This window comes from Mytilus edulis, chromosome 7 (assembly GCF_963676685.1).
Source record: "Mytilus edulis chromosome 7, xbMytEdul2.2, whole genome shotgun sequence".
NCBI lineage: Eukaryota > Metazoa > Mollusca > Bivalvia > Mytilida > Mytilidae > Mytilus > Mytilus edulis.
The window spans coordinates 78079634-78098768 of record NC_092350.1 but is presented as its reverse complement, the minus strand read 5'-3'; the positions used below and the strand labels follow the sequence as shown (position 1 = coordinate 78098768).

Below are 19135 nucleotides of genomic sequence, written 5' to 3'. Positions count from 1 at the left end.
GCTGAGTGTTTTGTCAAAATAAAATCCAAGATTTTTCACACAAGAAAATGGTATGGGTTTATATTATGTCTTTGGGAATTATACATCTTTTTCTTTTAGCATTTATATTATAAGTGCTACTCCCTATCTTTTCCATTACATGAAAGAGAACCCTGACCACCATATTTTTAAAAGCTTTTAATTGCTTCACATGGCTAAAATTGAAGCTCAGAAACCATTGATGCAAATAAAGATGTGTCTTCCGTTTAATTTTTCGACAAATACCCTTTTAAAAATCCTACAGCTTCTCCAATGCTGTACCCAAATTTTCCATATTCTATAATTTCACATAAGATGCATGATTGCATGGTGTTTCACTTGGTGTCATCCAAATTTTCACTAGGTCCAATTTCTATTATAATATCAGAATTGTCACTTGAGTCAATTTCTATTGTCAGAATAACCATAACTGGTAGCGTGTGTCAGTTGCATGTCCTGTCTCCACTGATCGGAGTATTTTGTATTTTATAAGTAAGTTTTAGCATGAGGTCACTAAATACAAAAAATAGATTGTGCATCAATTTTTTTTGTTTATTACTTGTAAAGTATATATATTGCTTTTCAGAAATAAAAAAATCTAAAAATCAAACTGATAATAAAGTGTCACTGGCTGCACTTCTTTCGAAAATTAAATAAAAAAACCTAAATCATTAAAAGTTGATTCCTCAAATGCCCTAGATTAAAAATATCCGTATATCAAAAACAGAAACTAGTAATTTCGTTCAGAAAAATTCAACATCCATACTATAACTTATTGTACAAGTTACGGAAAAAATCAACCAAGGCAGAACTGCCTCAACGGCCGAAACGTCTTGTTTACACAAATTACAATTTTCTAGGTCCATACCACAAGTTATATACTAAGATCTACGAGTCATCTACTGGATTGGTCCTGGACAGATTTATTTTCATATTCCATTTACTGTTATCTGTTATTGTCCCTTTTCAATTCCTTGTTATCTGTTTTTCACCAAATCAATTCCCCCCTCTGAAGAGAAAATCAAAAGAAATATACGCTAGACAACGTTTCATTCATGAATATTTCATGAATGAACATTTTCCCGCGTAATTTTTACTATGTACGATATTTACATATGTTTATAAATCGTATATTGGTATCACGTCGTTGTCGTCGTCGTCGTCGTCAGCGTCGTCCGAAGACGGATGGTTTCCGGATAATAACTTTAGTAAAAGTAAACAGAAATCAATAAAATTTTAACACAATGTTTATAACCACAAGAGGAAGCTTTTGATTGATTTTGGGGGTTATGGTCCCTAAGGTTTAGGAACAGTGTCAAAACAATAAGTTGTGTATAAGTATTTCAATTGTTCTGAAATTGTACCACAATGTTTAATACCATAAGTAGAAGGTTGAGATATATTTTAAGGGTTAAACAGTCTAGGATTAAAGGACCAAAAACAAGCATTTTTTGTAGTTTAAAGTCAATTAATTAGAACAAGGAGGTTATATTAGAAATAACGAATTCACCAACATTCCAACCGACTATATTTTCAGAAAACGACATCTGTAACAAACACAAATTTTAGCTACTTCTTTAAAAGCAGAACCAAATACAATGGAAGTCCCAACTATGTACTGGCTTCCGAAGCTACACAATTTTTTTTACAAAAATAGATTTATTTCATCTTCAAGCCATTTTTCCACTACTAAATGTCTATTCTACTTACTAGTACTCTTGGTACAATAAAAAAAAAACTGATAATAAATTGTTCAAATAAGGCTTTCGAAAATAGTGGAATTAATTACTTTTGGAGTGTCAAAAACTCGTTGGAAGTACTTGATAAATTGCATGCATATATTGGTGATTTTTAATCTGTTCAAAGTTTTGATTTTTCTACCCTATATACCACTTTGCCTCATATTCTTATTAAGAAAAAAATCACATCCCTAACTAACTGGGCATTTAAAAAGTCAGAATGCGAGTATATATGTTCAAACTCTTTTAGGTCATTTTTTAGTAGCAATAAACAAAAGAACTATGTCAATTGGACATGCTTTGATACTATATATGCGCTTGAATTTTTACTTGATAACATCTTTGTTCGCTTTGGAGATTCTGTATATCGTCAAGTTATTGGAATTCCAATGGGGACTAACTGTGCACCACTTATTGCGGACCTGTTTTTGTATTGTTATGAGTTACAATTTATGACTAAAATTAGCAAAGACCCATCGAAACAACATTTGATACAAAAATTTAACAATACTTTTAGATATTTGGATGATATATTGGCTCTCAATAATGACGACTTCAGTATGTATACTAAATAAATTTATCCTGTTGAAATTACTTTAAATAAAGATAATACTAACAATGACCACTGCCCTTTCCTCGATCTTGATATCTATATCATTAACGGGAAGTTTATTACAAAAATTTATGATAAAAGAGATGATTTTTTTTAATTTCCTGTCGTTAATTATCCATTTTTAGATGGTGACGTTCCCTTGTCACCATCTAATGGTGTTTATATATCTCAACTTGTACGATTCGCTCGTGTATGTAACAACTTATTAGATTTTAGCGAGAGAAATTTATGTATTACTGAAAAATTATTACACCAGGGTTTTCGATATCACAATCTAGTCAAAACATTTACTAAATTTTATCATCGGTATTCGTAAATACAACTCAACATGCAGACATCTTATTTACGTTCAGGATTTTTCACATCCAATCTTTTATGGTAATATTCTTTACAAAGCACAAAAATGCCAGTATTCACCTCAAAAGCTTACAAAACCTTTAAACAGGCTTATTCAGAAGGGATATAGTTACGATACTGTTGTCAGGTCATTAAAGATTGCATATTTTGGCTTTAATATTGATTCACTTATAGGGTCTTTGCATCGGAACTAAACACATTTATTTAAAAAAAAAAACAGTTGTTGGCATGACACTGCTTATGTTCCTCTCATATATTTTATGATATGATACTAAACCCCTAACGGGAGGGATTGTGCCTGATATTCATATGATGAAGACATAATCTTTCAATCAGTTTAATTGAGGTCTGGAGCTGGCATGTTAGTTAACTGCTAGTAGTCTGTTGTTATTTATGTATTATTGTCATTTTATTTATTTCCTTTTGTTACATCTTCTGACATCGGACTCGGACTTCTCCTGAACTGAATTTTAATGTGCGTATTGTTATGCGTTTACTTTTCTACATTGGCTAGAGGTATAGGGGGAGGGTTGAGATCTCATAAACATGTTAAACTCCGCCGCAATTTTGCCCCGGTCCCAAGTCAGGATACTCTGGCCTTTGATAGTCTTGTATGATTTTTAATTTTAGTTTCTTGTGTATAATTCGGAGTTTAGTATGACGTCCATTATCACTGTACTAGTATACATATTTTTGTTAAGGGGCCAGCTGAAGGACACCTACGGGTGACCGTGCGGGAGTTTCTCGCTACATTGAAGACCCATTGGTGGCCTTCGGCTGTTGTCTGCTCTATGGTTGTTGTCGCTTTGACACATTCTCCATTTCCTTTCTCAATTTTACTCTTTGGTTACAGTTTTTGAAATATTAATAAGTTTCTTAAACTATCCTGGATTTCTACCAAACTTGGACAGATTCTGAAGCTTGTTTATGATCATATGATACGTAGTATCCAGAAGTAAATTTGGTAATAAAACAAATCCATTTTTTCAGTATTTTACTTATAAGGCCTTATAAGGCCTTATAAATGGACTTAGTTTTTCTGCCAGGAAACATAACATTCACTCTATGGCTAAAGTTTTTAAAATTCTTATAACTTTCTTAAACTATCCTGGATTTGTACCAAACTTGGACAGAAGCTTGTTTATTATCAAATTTGAATCTAGTATCTGGAAGAAAATTTAGCTAAAATTTTGTTCTTGTTTTTGGGTGCCTATAAACAGGTCGGGTACACTACCTTATATGGAAATGCATGAATTAGCATACTTATGTCCTCGCACATGTAATTATCTATTTACGTGTGACGCAATTTATTTTTACCTGGGTGTTTGACCAATCCACTAAATGAGTAACAATGCATGATGGACTACTACGTGTTTACAATCGACCAAACAAACGTGTTATTTAATGAAATACAACACATTTTTTCATGCAATGCGGGATTAACAATATCGCTTAGTTTTTCATTTTTAGCTCACCTGGCCTAAAAGGCCATGTGAGCTTTTCTCATCACTTGGCGTCCGTCGTCGTCGTCGTCGTCGACGTCGTCGTCGTCGTCTGTCGTCGTTAACAATTTTTCAAACATCTTCTCCTCTGAAACTACTGAATGGATTTGAATGAAACTTAGCATGATTGTTCCTTAGAGTATCCTGCACAAAGTGTGTGCTTCGATTTTTGATCCGTCAAAAAACATGGCCGCCGTTACTTAAAATAGAACATAGGGGTCAAATGCAGTTTTTGGCTTATATCTCAAAAACGAAAGCATTTAGAGCAAATCTGTTGTGGGGTAAAAATGTTCATTAGGTCAAGATCTATCAGCCCTGAAATTTTCAGATGAATCAAACAAACCATTGTTGGGTTGCTGCCACTTAATTGGTAATTTTAAGGAAATTTTGCAGTTTTTGGTCATTATCTTGAATATTATTATAGATACAGATAAACTGTTAACAGCAAAAATGATCAGCAAAGTAAGATCTACAAATAAGTCAATATGACCAAAATTGTCAATTGACCCCTTAAGGGGTTATTGTCCTTTAATGACAATTTTTCACAATTTGTTCATCATATTTGCTAACTTTAAAAAATCTTCTCCTCTGAAACTGCTGAATGGATTTGGATGAAACTTAGCATGATTGTTCCTTAGATTATCCTGCACAAAGTGTGTGCTTCGATTTTTGATCCGTCAAAAAACATGGCCGCCGTTACTTAAAATAGAACATAGGGGTCAAATGCAGTTTTTGGCTTATATCTCAAAAACGAAAGCATTTAGAGCAAATCTGACAGGGGTAAAAATGTTCATTAGGTCAAGATCTATCAGCCCTGAAATTTTCAGATGAATCAAACAAACCATTGTTGGGTTGCTGCCACTTAATTGGTAATTTTAAGGAAATTTTGCAGTTTTTGGTCATTATCTTGAATATTATTATAGATACAGATAAACTGTTATAGCAAAAATGTTAAGCAAAGTAAGATCTACAAATAAGTCAATTTGACCAAAATTGTCAATTGACCTCTTAAGGAGTTATTGCCCTTTAAAGACTTTTTTCACAATTTGTTCATCATGTTGACTTACTTTAAAAATTCTTCTCCTTTGAAACTGCTGTATCAATTTCAGCCAAACTTAGGCTAAATGAGTTTTAGAGTTTCAGAGTATCTAGTATAAATTTTATATTTCATTTCCTTGTATGTCAAGAAACATAGCTCCAATGGCTAAAATAGAACATAGGAGAAAATGAATTTTTTTTTGCTTTTGAAGAAAATAGGACGATTCAAAGAACATTTAAATAAATTGAAAAGCCAAAATAATCATTGATGAGAGATTAAACCAAAAAAATTCAGGTGAGCGATTCAGGCTCTTGAGAGCCTCTTGTTTGTATACAGATTTATAGTTCGTGATATAAAGTATTCGTCCCATGCTCAGATTAACGAAAAGTTGTTTCTATGCGAAGAAACAAGTGTTTGAATTACCCGATGTGCAGCCATTAATATTTTGATCAGTAATGTCACAGAGATTTCAGGTATTTGTCCACCAAACAGCAGCGAAACAACAGTGAAAAATACAATTACCCAACAGACAAACTTACTAGTGTAAAGTTAGCCGTCGATAATAGCCGGTGCTAATATATTCATGGGGTTCAGCAACTTTTGTATAGCTGGTAGCTATAGATAGTTAAAGAAAAATTAGGATCCTATGAATTTTGTGTTCGTAAAAAGGCGAAGACTTATAGAGTTTGTTAAGGATCTGACGAAATAATTTACTAAACTTTCTACAAAATTTATTTTATGATATTGTACCCTCTTTTGTGATTAAAAAGTAATTTAAATCGAGGAAAAGAATGTGTTTATTTCTTTGTCTTAAACAACAAGAAATATTTATCAATCGGGGCCAATTATAGCCGATTATACGGTATGGGTATTTCTCATTGTTGAAAGCATTACAGATGCCTATCACTACTTACATCCACTTCATTTGAGCTTAAATGGACAATCATACCATAAGAGAATCAAATTTGAACTATTCTACATATTACAAAGGAGGAAACATAAAGGCTCGGGATACCTGACGAGGATAAGCCTAGGTCTACATGACCATAACCGAAACACCCCTTTTTTTAGTATACACACAACAATACTACTATACAATCATGCAATTGTGAATTTCTAGAAAAATATGGAAATAAATGCAGAAGAATGTATTCCATAAGCGGAAATATTTATCATACACTGAGTTTACCAGATCTTAGTTACTCTAAATGTATGCACATAGGAAATTGATTTAAAAACGAAGGATTATGATAAGATATACTGGATTGGTCTTGGACCCGATTGATTTTAACTGAGTTTACCAGCTCTTAATTACTCTAAATGTATGCACATAGGAAATTGATTTAAAAACGAAGGATTATGATAAGATATACTGGATTGGTCCTGGACCCGATTGATTTTAACAGTATCCCATAAGAGAAATCAAATTTAAACTATTCTACATATTACAAAGGAGGAAACAAATAGGCTAGGGATACCTAATGAGGATAAGCCTAGGTCAACATGACCATAACCGAAACACCTTTTTTTTAATACAGACACAAAAATTATTATACTACAAACATGCAATTGTGAATTTCTAGAAAAATACGGAAATAAATGCTGAAGGTGTCACACCTGTGAAATTTTTAATATAAGTCGCATAATGCTCAGATAGGCTGTTTTTAACTACAAATTGACTAAGGATTAAGAATAAAGCAAAATAAAAGATTTCTAATCAACTTTTTTGTCTCTTTAGGTGTCACACCACCAATTACTCCCTCAAATTTAGTAGGCCTACTCGAACAAAAAATAGTGCATTTGATGTCATTGTTTACTTAAACTACCCAACAAATTTGCAGAAAGGAAACTTTTGGTGAAAGAGAAATATATCTAGACCATTTTGAGCCAAAATTTACTTGTCTATGAGTTTGCATTAAAAATTGAGGATTAATGCGCTCCATAGTATACTAATTTAAGATTTCAAGAAAACCAGGGGTTATTTTTAGTGGTACATCAGTTCGAAAGGTCTCTTCTTTCTTATATGGCTTTAAAGGTATGTTGAAAATTGGCATGACAAAAGGTGATGCCTGGTTTGTAAGAGGTTAAACTTAAGATAAAAAATTTAGAAAGCTATGAAAATTGCAAAATTTGGTTGAACAGATACTTAGGGACTTTTAATTGGTGGTCTGACACCTTTAAGCAAAATGCGGTGAAACATCAAAATCAGAAAACAATTGGTTTTTTTGTGTGTCTTAACTGATCAATTGAGATAATAGTAGCCACATTTCAATCTTTTTGGGAGCAAAATGTCACATATTGCAAATTTAGAGCCTAAAACTTGAGTTTGTGCTATTTTTAGCTTTTCCCACCACAATATGCTTTTATATAAAAAATGCCCTAAATAATGTTATAAATGCACAGAAAGTTATTTTGTGGTGTTAAACATTGAAACATAGGTTGTTTACTACCCCCAAACAAATTTTGTCATGCAGATTTAATGAAATTATTTGATTTTTACCCCTTATATCATTGCGTCATAATATGTACTTGGCAGATAGCATAGCCTAATGTAAACGCTGCAGAAACTCACAAAAGTACCATTTATTATTCCAAATGAAATTTTTATATCTTAAATTTTATCAACTGATGTAAATAAACACAGTTAAATGACCATGGCTGCACTTTTGATCAATTTGTAGCCCATGCAAATAAATTAGACATAAATAAAATACAGGATATAAACTATAAACAAGAAAAGAGTTCATTCTCAAAAAATATTAAAAAAGAACTAAAAGATAGCTTTGAAAATATTTTCTTTGAAAAATTAAAATTAACTAATGAAACCAGTAAAATATTCGTGTAGTCGTAAAATAAAAAGAAAATATGAAATAGACAAATACAAATACATTTCTAAAAATAGTTTTGAAAATAGAAAATTATTATGTAAAATGCGAGTAAGTGACCATTTCTTGGAAATAGAGAGGGGTAGATATAAAAGAATTCAAAGAGAAAATAGAATATGTAAACATTGTAATATAAATGCGGTTGAAGATGAAACCCACTTTTTCTTAAAATGTATACACGAAGATGCTCAAGTGATAACACCATACTATGCTGAATGAGTATGTGTAAATGCTAACAATGTAAGCATCAATAAAGATATATTCTTGGACTTCTTTATCATGTTCTGTATAACCATTTAGATTCTACCACCTTTATCTACACTCCGTCCGTATTGTGGTATTTGGCTGCATATTCCAATTTTTGTTTGTCATGCAATTTAAATGCGAGTAAGTGACCATTTCTTGGAAATAGAGAGGGGTAGATATAAAAGAATTCAAAGAGAAAATAGAATATGTAAACATTGTAATATAAATTAATAAATTAATAAATCTTTACGTAATCAGCTTGAAAAAGATATAAATAATATATGTCCAGAATTCTTTTAATTGTCTGGAACAGATAGATTACAATTAATTCTATCTTCATTTGATATTATGCAACTTACTGTTCCGTTCATTAAAAAGTCATTTGCACTGAGGGGAGTGGACACGACGCCTGCATAAATATTACTGTTTTACCACTTTATATATGATGTTTAATATGTTCATTTTTCCATTGTGTATATTGTATTGTATTGTTTGTATGTATGCCTTCAATCCCCAGGGGTATAAATGTGCATTTCATGAATAAATAAAATAAAAAAAATACAAAATACAAATATTTTTATTGGCACAAACTCATTAACAATAAATGGTTAAGACCTATGGCATTACATATATATGTCGTGTACAAGTTGCGATTTTGTACAGGTTATAACATGTACAAAAATATTGTACATGTTATAACTTGTATAATGCAAAAATACAAGTTATAACATGTACAAAAGTACCTCGTACATGTTATAACCTGTACAAAATATTGCTTAAAAATGGTTTTAACTTGTACAAAATCGAAAAATAAGGATATATTCTATTATCGCAACAGATGTTATTAACCTCAATAATATTTTCATAACGTTTTTATTATTCCTTCATGTTAGTGTGTTTTGTCCTTTTTTGATACAGTTAATGTCCAGTGGTCGGTATTACGAAGCATTCCTAAGACTTGTCATAAGATATATCTTAGGACATGTCTTATGATCCTCTTATGACTATCTATGGACATATCTTAGGACATGTCTTATGATCCTCTTATGACTATCTATGGACATATCTTAGGACATGTTATAACCTGTACAAAATCGCAACTTGTACACGACATATATACAACTATACTGAATAATTGACATGGTAGAATGAAAGGTTCCATGATAACATATCATGCTAAATTATGAAAAGTTACAAAATGATGTATCATATAAGTTCACTATTTCTTATATTTAGACACTCTGATATGAAAGAGGAAGACAGTCTAAGTAATAATGCTGAGCTATTATTGACCAAAAGAGATATTTTTTCATCAGCGGTAATGTTACGCTGTATTTGAAATATAACATTTATTTTATTTTCAAATATTTCTCGCTTTGAGGTATATCTATTACATTATCATAAGAAATGTTGTTCATCCTCAATTTCCCCATTTTTACAGACAGGACAGTGTCTTTCCTCTCTAGGAACATTTAAAAGATGTCTTCCCCTTTCAATCATTAAAGGATGTGCACTTATGCGTATTTTGCATATTGCTGCTCTATCATTTAAATTGTTTAGTGAATCAACATATGATGGTCTTTGACCCATTTTGTAGACTTGACGAAAGAAACTGAGCTTAGAAGACTCCTGTGTGTTTGCATTTTGATTTTGCAAGCACTGATCATAAATTCTCTGTTTTACTTGTCCCAAGTGCTGCTTTGTTAGACAACTTTTTTTCAACAAGATATGAATATCCTAATTTTTGTAAAATGCACTGAGTTTTTAGGATCCAGGGGTTTGAAAATCTTGTTGCACAGAAAATTTGATTTACAAGTGTATTTTCTGATGAAAGTATATGCTCTAGAAAATTTATGCTTGAAAAAACAATTTTATTTTTGAGTGGAATTCTACCAAGCTCAGCACGACAAGCATCATTTGAAGCCTTGCAATGAACACCAAGTGCTTCTTTAATAAATTTAATGTGTAATTTTTCAAAGGGATCAGAGCCATTAATGATGAGTTAACACCCCAAATTTCAGAACAGTACATCAGTATAGGTGAATACCGTGATATTAATGTATCGAACAATTTTTCAAGTAGTCTACATGGATTATTCAGACCCACAGTTTTCTTAATTTTGAAATAGGCCTTTCTTGCCTTTTCCATAAGAGTATTATTTATGGCTAAATTGAAATTACCATTACATTTTATTACAATACCTCAGGGAGCTACCATTTGATTTTTATGGGGGGGGGGGGGGGGGGCTAGGATCTGAGACTACTATAACAGTTAGTCTCAGCTAGGATGAAATTTGAAAAAAATAGGCAGGACAGGAGTTTTAAGTAAAAAAAAAAGGCAGGATGAGACAATTGCAAAAAAAAAAGTCAGGACAACAATTTAGGTAAAAAAAAGGTCAGGATAAACTAAAAAAAAAAAGGCAGGACCGAACTGAGTGAAAAATAAAAAGGCAGGACAGAGATTACAGCTAAAAAAAATGCAGGACAAAATTTTTCATCCTAGCCCCCCCCCCCCCCCTAAAAATCAAATGGTAGCTCCCTAAATAAGAATAATGACTTTAACAGTTTCAATACAAGAATCATTGTAAGTAAATTCGTCCAAAAATGTTTTACCATTTGAATTAAATACAATGACTTATCTGTAGTTTCTGTAGTTTCTGTAGTTTCCAACAATCACAATAATCATATAAAGCATTAAGACTATTTTGTAGTCCTTTTTTACTTTGAGACAATAAAACAATATCATCTGCATATAAAAGAAGAATATTTAAAGAAACATAAAGGGGGCCCGGGGGGGGGGGGGGGGTGCTGCTGACTAACCTAAGGGGGTCCCGCTCCAGTCATGCTTCAGTGAATCGTCCTATATAATCAGACCCCCGCCTATGGGTGTTAGTCCATTAACAATTTCATAGGTTAGAATTTATGTGTTGTTTATTTGACTTATCAATCAAAATAAAGTTTTCTTAATATCTGATCTTAAAGCTGAGAAATTGAAAATGTTATGTTGAATATTATATAGCTAGTGATTTTGAATCGGTGATCTGACACCTACATAGTAAGTAAGTAAGTAAGTATTTTATATTGGTTTGAAATCCAAAATTATGCCTAAGCCTAACTTCTAATGGCCTAACTCGCGGGAAATTGAGAAAGCGAAATTGAACTCATAAAGACATTCCCGTCCAGCAAACGCAAAGGTCAACGACTGTAGCCAACGTACACACCACGGGGAATACATTTATATTTTTTATTTTTTATATTTTCAAACTAAGTATATATAGACATATAGACTTATCGAAAACCCTATTCTTTACGAAGTGCTCCTGTGAAGGAGGGATTTCCTAATACAGATACAGAATCGCCCTATTGGGGCGAAATGAATCTTAGTGCGAACGACAATCGGGGCGAAGTCACCTGAATACGGATGATAAAAGAATGGCGGAAAGCATGAGTGGATGTACATACCGGGAAATTTCAATTTCATCTAGTGTGGGAACAAGATGGAAAGAAATAAACGTCAACACAGGTATGTAGTTGACGTATTGCAAACGGGATTGTCTTTTACACTAGTTGCCATTTCATGCATTTAGAACGGCTTCTTTTTATATCACCTGGCATAGATCTAACATTTATTTTCGCTTTACTTCTTCTACCGGTTACACTGGGGTAAAGCTGATGACCGTCCTTCTTCTTCTTTATATACAGAAAAACATCAACTGGTTGATGATTACTTTCCGGCGCATGCCTGGTTTAACAATATTGTTAATGATTAAAATATATATTTTTGGTTTCTTATAATTTTTCAATTTTTATGATACAAATGTATATGTAACTGTAAGTAATATTTTTCAATTTTTATTTTTAATTTTTGGTATAAGATAAAAACAAGATACATATTATACATGTAGGTGTTTGTAAGTGTCAAGGAGCATCTCTCTAGTGAGTTTCTCCTTGAAGCACTCAGTAGTGGTGCTGCAGGCTATTGGTTCTGGTAATTTGTTCCAGTCTTTTATAGTTTGGCAGAAAAATGAAAATTTGTAACTGTCTTTGCTGCATCGAATTTGTCGGTATGTTTGTTCGTGGCTAGACCTGGTGTTTGATTGGCTTTTAATTAATATGTCAGTATATGTGGTATGGCAATTTTGTTGTTTGTTATTCTATGGAACATATTTAATCTGCTTTTGAGTCTCCTTTCTTGTAATGTTGGCCAGTGGAGTGTGTTAATCATGTTTGTTACACTTTCAGTATATTTGTAGTTTGAGCATACATATCTCGCTGCACGTCTTTGAACTTTTTCTATGGAGTTAATGTTCTCTGTTGTGTAGGGGTCCCAGACAGTGCAGCAGTATTCAAGTTTTGGTCTAATAAGGGCTTGTATGCTCGGTCTTTGATGGTTACTGAGTTTATTTTAAGTTTCTTCTGGTGAATCCAAGGGTCTTATTTGCTTTAGATGTCATGTTCTGAATGTGTTTGTTCCATTTTAAATTTGATGAAATAGTTATACCTAAATATTTTGCATTTTCAACTGACTCAAGAATGTGACCGTGCATGTTGTAATAAAAATGGATAGGTGTTTTCTTTGTGGTCACTCTAAGTATGTTGCATTTATCAGGATGGAACTGCATTAGCCAGTCTTGTTCCCATTTGATTGCTCCTTCTAGGTCTTCCTGGAGTTTAGGCAATCTGATGGTGATTTTATCTGTCGGTAAATGATGCTATCGTCAGCAAAGAGCCTGATTTGACTATGATGTAAGTAGTCAGGTAAGTCATTGATATATATCAAAAATAGTATTGGACCTAATACAGTGCCCTGAGGAACACCTGATGTAACTGGTATGTTATCAGAGGAATGGTTTTCTAGCATAATTGTTTGTGTACGGTTTGAAAGGAAAGATTTTATCCAGTTTGCGGCTTGATCTGATACACCGAAAAATTTAAGTTTATATAGTAAACGGTTGTGTGGAACTTTGTCAAAGGCTTTTGCGAAATCCATGATGATAAGATCGGTTTGTATATTTTTGTCGTTATTTGAACATAGTTGGTGAATTAGTGATATTATTTGGGATTCGCATGATCTATTTGCCCTGAAGCCGTGTTGCAAGTCATAAAGTATGTTGTTGGATTCAAGGTGTTTCATAATGTTGCTTGCAATTATGTTGCTCTAGTAATTTGCATGAAATACATGTAAGTGAAATTGGACGATAGTTACCAGGATGATGTTTGTCTCCTTTTTTGAAACAGGTGTTACATTTGCGTGGTTCCAATCGTGAGGTACTTTTCCTGTTTGCATTGATTTTGTAAAAATTAGAGTGAGTATGTCTGTGCATGTGTTGATGTTTTCTTTAAGCACTTTTCAGTGATGTTATCAGGTCCTGTTGCCTTTTTTGGGTTTATATTTTTAATTAATTTATAGATGCCTTCTCTGTTGATGTCTATGTCGTCCATTATTGGATGTGTTGATGGACCTTTGTCAGGGATAACTGTATTGGTCTCAGATGTAAAAGCTGATTTAAATTGTTCATTTAATATGTTAGCTTTTTTCAAGGGATCTGTATGAAGTAGACCTTCACTCCTAAGAGGTGCAATACCAGTGTTTTCATTGTTTTGGCCTTTTATGTATGAAAAGAGTTTTTTAGGTTTGTTTGTTAAATCTCGAATTTTCAGGCTCTTGTATTTCAATGTCAAAAATCATGTTTTCGATATAATTCCAATAGGCATTTCTCATCTCTTTCTGTAATTGTGTTTTAATTTGTTTAAATTTTTTAGTATGTTTGCTATCATGTTTTTTCTTTTTATAAAATTTGTTTTTCTTATTTATCAGTTTTTTCAATTTTGAGTCTATCCATGGTAGGTGGGTTTTATTTCCTATTAGCTTAGTTGGTATATGCTTTTGGATACTTTCTGTTGTTTTTGTTTTAAAGAAATTCCACATATTGTCTATATCAAGTTCTAATTTGTGTTTTTCCATATGTGTGTATGTTTCTTTTAAGTCTTTTCCAATTTTTTCCCAGTCTGCTTTCTTGTAAATCAATACTTTGTGTGGTGACTGTTTGGCTTTCGAAAGGGAAAGATTTATTTCACTGAAGATAATGTCATGGTCACCTAGTGGTGGTAATGTTTCTACTCTGTTTAGTAGGGATGGATTTGACATGCACAGTAGATCAAGTGTGCGTTCATTTCTTGTTGGTTTGTCAACTACCTGTGTGAGATTGTGATCTTGTAATATATCTAAAAGGTGTTGATGAAGAGAAGGATCTGGTTTGCTAGGTATTACTGATGAATTTGACCAGTCAATATTGCCTAAATTGAAATCGCCACTGAGCATGATATTTGCACTGGATATGTTGCATATCCTATTTAGTGAGGTACCTAGATGTTCTAGTGATTCCCCTTTGTCTGATGGTGGTCTATAATATGCTCCAAGATAGGTGGTTTTATTTCCCGTTGGAGTTATTTTTGCCCATATTAATTCGCAATCTGTGTCTAATTCAGGCACATGTGATGTAATAAGTGTGTTTGTGATTGCGAGTAGCACACCTCCATAGCCATCTTTCCTGTTTTTGGTGTAGATGGTGTATTTGGATGGAGAAATGTATTCATATGCTGATGTGTCATTTGAAAGCCAGGTTTCAGTACCAAATATAACATCAGGTTTGCATGAGTCTATCATCTCATCAATTTCTGGCTTTTTGTTTTTCATTGATTGAAAATTAATAGTGAGTACACGGAGAGGTGGAACTGCATTCACGGTCATCCCAAGATGTCGGATGAAAAATTAGGTCAGTTTCTGTATTGTCTGTTAAAGTGTTTCTATATCCTTTTCTTTACAAATCATACATTGAAACGATGTAAATTAATAAAAGAATCACTTGAAAATCACTAATTACTTCCCAGAAATGTGCATGAAACGGGAAATTCGATTTGAAAAAATCGTTAAGATGACCGTAAATCATAATCAAAATATTTTCAAGATGACCGTAACATAAAACAAGGATGACCGTGATTGGTAAAAAGATGACCGTAACTTGTAAAGGATGACCGTTATTTGTAAAGACTGACTGTAATTTATATAGGACGACCGTAACTTTTATAGGATGACCATCAATTCTAAGAAATATCCGTATTGTATTCAAAGCTTTTTTGTTGAGTTTGTCGATCTCAATAGGGGCTCGGTTAGCGGATATAAATATGTTTCATAAATTTCTTTTTTTAAACTGTAATATAATTGGCCATATTTAGGATTTATAACAATGATTAAGTAAATTGCATATTTCTCGTAAACAATGAAATATTTATTGATATCGACGTTAAAATTTTAACACAAATTTACAGCGATACGACGAAAATTTGAAGAAACATGAATGTGTCCCTAGTACACGGATGCCTCATCTACACTATCATTTTCTATGTTTAGTGGACTATGAAAATGAGATAAAACTGTAATTTGGCATTAGAATTAAAAAGATCATTCCATAGGGAAAATGTGTACTAAGTTTCAATTTTATTTAACTTGAAGCTGGACAAACGGACAAACAAACAGACGAACGGACGAACGTACGCACAGACCAGAAAAACATAATGCCAATAAATGGAGCATTAAAAACATTAATAATACATACGAATATTTGGTAATCGAGCCCATGTGTATGGGTCCAGAGGAAGCAGATTAAAATCTTTATTTGTCTTGATATATGCAGGCGGAAACACTTTTGAAATAGAACAAAAGAATCGAAGCTCTGTGTTTATCGAGAAAGCGATAAAAGTTAACTGTAATGTTTGATATAGTAACAAAATTTTAAAAAGTTAATAGAAACAAATAAAACGACAATTTTCTTATTTTAAAAACACCATTTGCATAAGTTTTCAATGTATCTATTACATAGTAATGCAAAACAATTAGATATCAAGTCGACGACATGGTTCTTATCGGGGCCTTTTATAGCTGACTATGCGGTATGGGCTTTGCTCATTGTTGAAGGCCTTACGGTTACCTATAGTTGTTAATGTTTGTGTCATTTTGGTCTTTTCTGGATAGCTGTCTCATTGGCAATAATACCATATCTTCTTTTTTATATATAGTATCTATAAGTTGGATGTAGAAAATGCATAACCTCCGATTTTTTTTTATCACGGACGGAGAACATATCAATCTTTTAGTTCAGAAATTTTCGTGTCTGCCCTTCCATTATGTGAATCAAGAAAAAATTCCCCAAAACAGGTAACGATTGTATCGAAAAGAGAAAAATCGAGTGCACCTTTTTAAATTAGTGCATGTTTGGGGTGTATATTTTGTCTTTAAAACGTACAAAGCAAGAGTATTTTATATAGCATCTCGCTTCAGATTCTATCATTATATATCAAAGCTACAGGTTGACTTTATAACGTAAAAAAATGACAGTACGAAAAGATGAAATATATGGGTCAATTGAGATACCTATCTAATGAATCACAAAAATAGAGTAGGTGTGTTCGAATAGCTTTTTTTTCTAAAAGTACTTGACGACAGTCTTTTAATTTGGATGATGAAAATGTGTGTGTGATAACTAGGGTTTATAATCTTCAACCACTGAAAATGTTTAGTCTGCCCTTCGACGAAATATTTAATTAGAATTTTTTTAAATGCTTAAGAATTTTCAAAAATTCCATCTGACATCCAAACAGACAATATTTTAAAGTTGAATCAATGCAGACAAGATCATTAACTAATGCTAATTAGCTAGTAGATACATTTGTATTTTAAAATATAACTGACATATAACGATCGATAGTAATGGTTCTATGTGGATAAATTTATCAGTTTTCAAGAGCAAAATTGGCAGAGCGTCATCCCTACAATGGCTTCCATTTCTACGACTGTGAGCATGAACTAGCGTAATGGGGAGATAATTTTGAAGAAGTAGAATCCTGACTGTATGAATAACATTTCTGTATATATACAAATTGACAACGTTCCGCCTTGTGATACGCTTTTCGTACAATACTATTTTAAGGATCTACTTTGCTTGAGCTCACCTTCACTTATTTATTCGAATGATATTTTCAAAATATTTCTGTTATTTTATTTGCACGGCAAAATGAAAGACGATATAATATCAATGGGTGTACATGCAATTTTTTGGCATTTTTAAAAATGTGTATTTATTATATGTCATTAAAAGGAATCCCAGAAACAAAAAAATATCTTTTGTCGAGCAGTTGAAGGCTGTGCACCGCATGTCTTTTGGCAAATTCATTTTAAAAATTGAACCCTCTACTGTAAAAAAGATACATATGGTAATCTTTGCATTTGAAGCACGTCTTATGAGCTCACCTGGCCCGAAGGGCCAAGTGAGCTTTTTCCATCACTTTGCGTCCGGCGTCCGTCGTCGTCTGTCGTCTGTCGTCCGTCGTCCGTCGTCGTTAACTTTTACAAAAATCTTCTCCTCTGAAACTGCTAATCCAAATTGAATCAAACTTGGCCACAATCATCATTGGGGTATCTAGTTTAAAAAATGTGTGGCGTGACCCGGTCAACCAACCAAGATGGCCGCCACGGCTAAAAATAGAACATAGGGGTAAAATGCAGTTTTTGGCTTATAACTCAAAAACCAAAGCATTTAGAGGAAATCTGACATGGGGTAAAAATGTTTATCAGGTCAAGATCTATCTGCCCTGAAGTTTTCAGATGAATCGTTCAACCCGTTGTTGAGTTGCTGCCCCTGAATTGGTAATTTTGAGGAAATTTTGCTGTTTTTGGTTATTATCTTGAATATTATTATAGATAGAGATAAACTGTAAACAGCAATAATGTTTGGCAAAGTTAGATTTACAAATAAGTCAACATGACCGAAATGGTCAATTGACCCCTTTAGGAGTTATTGCCCTTTATAGTCAATTTTTAACCATTTTTCGTAATTCTTCGAAATCTTTTACAAAAATCTTCTCCTCTGAAACTACTGGGCCAAATTAATCCAAACTTGGCCACAATCATCTTTGGGGTATTTAGTTTAAAAAATGTGTGGCGTGACCCGATCAACCAACCAAGATGGCCGCCACGGCTAAAAATAGAACATAGGGGTAAAATGCAGTTTTTGGCTTATAAATCAAAAACCAAAGCATTTAGAGGAAATCTGACGTGGGGTAAAAATGTTTATCAGGTCAAGATCTATCTGCCCTGAAATTTTCAGAAGAACCGGTCAACCTGTTGTTGGGTTGCTGCCCCTGAATTGGTAATTTTGAGGAAATTTTGCTGTTTTTGGTTATCTTGAATATTATTATAGATAGAGATAAACTGTTTACAGCAATAATGTTCATCAAAGTAAGATTTACAAATAAGTCAACATGACCGAAATGGTCAGTTGACCCCTTTAGGAGTTATTGCCCTTTATAGTCAATTTTTAACCATTTTTCGTAAATCTTAGTTATCGTTTACAAAAATCTTCTCCTCTGAAACTAATGGGCCAAATTAATTCAAACTTGGCCACAATCATCTTTGATGTACCTTGTTTGAAAAATGTGTCCCATGACCTGGCCATCCAACCAAGATGGCCACCACGGCTAAAAATAGAACAGGGGTAAAATGTAGTTTTTTGCTTATAACTCTGAAACCAAATCATTTAGAGGAAATCTGACAAGGAGTTAAATTGTTTATCAAGTCAATATATATCTGCCCTGAAATATTCAAATGAATTGGACAACCAGTTGTTGGGTTGCTGCCCTCCAATTGGTAATTTTTAAAGAAATTTTGCTGTTTTTGGTTAT

At 32.9% G+C, this 19135-nt stretch overlaps 1 protein-coding gene across 1 annotated transcript in view; it reads left to right on the top strand.

The window, feature by feature from the left end:
* The first annotated feature begins 11727 nt into the window (after positions 1 to 11727).
* LOC139482321 (nuclear pore complex protein Nup160-like) overlaps positions 11728 to 19135 on the top strand; it is a 145545-nt gene continuing 138137 nt past the window's right edge. Inside the window, exon 1 of the mRNA XM_071266141.1 lies at positions 11728 to 11921. Coding sequence (XP_071122242.1) covers positions 11831 to 11921 — 91 coding nt within the window. The 5' untranslated portion in view covers positions 11728 to 11830. The remainder of the gene's footprint in view (positions 11922 to 19135) is intronic.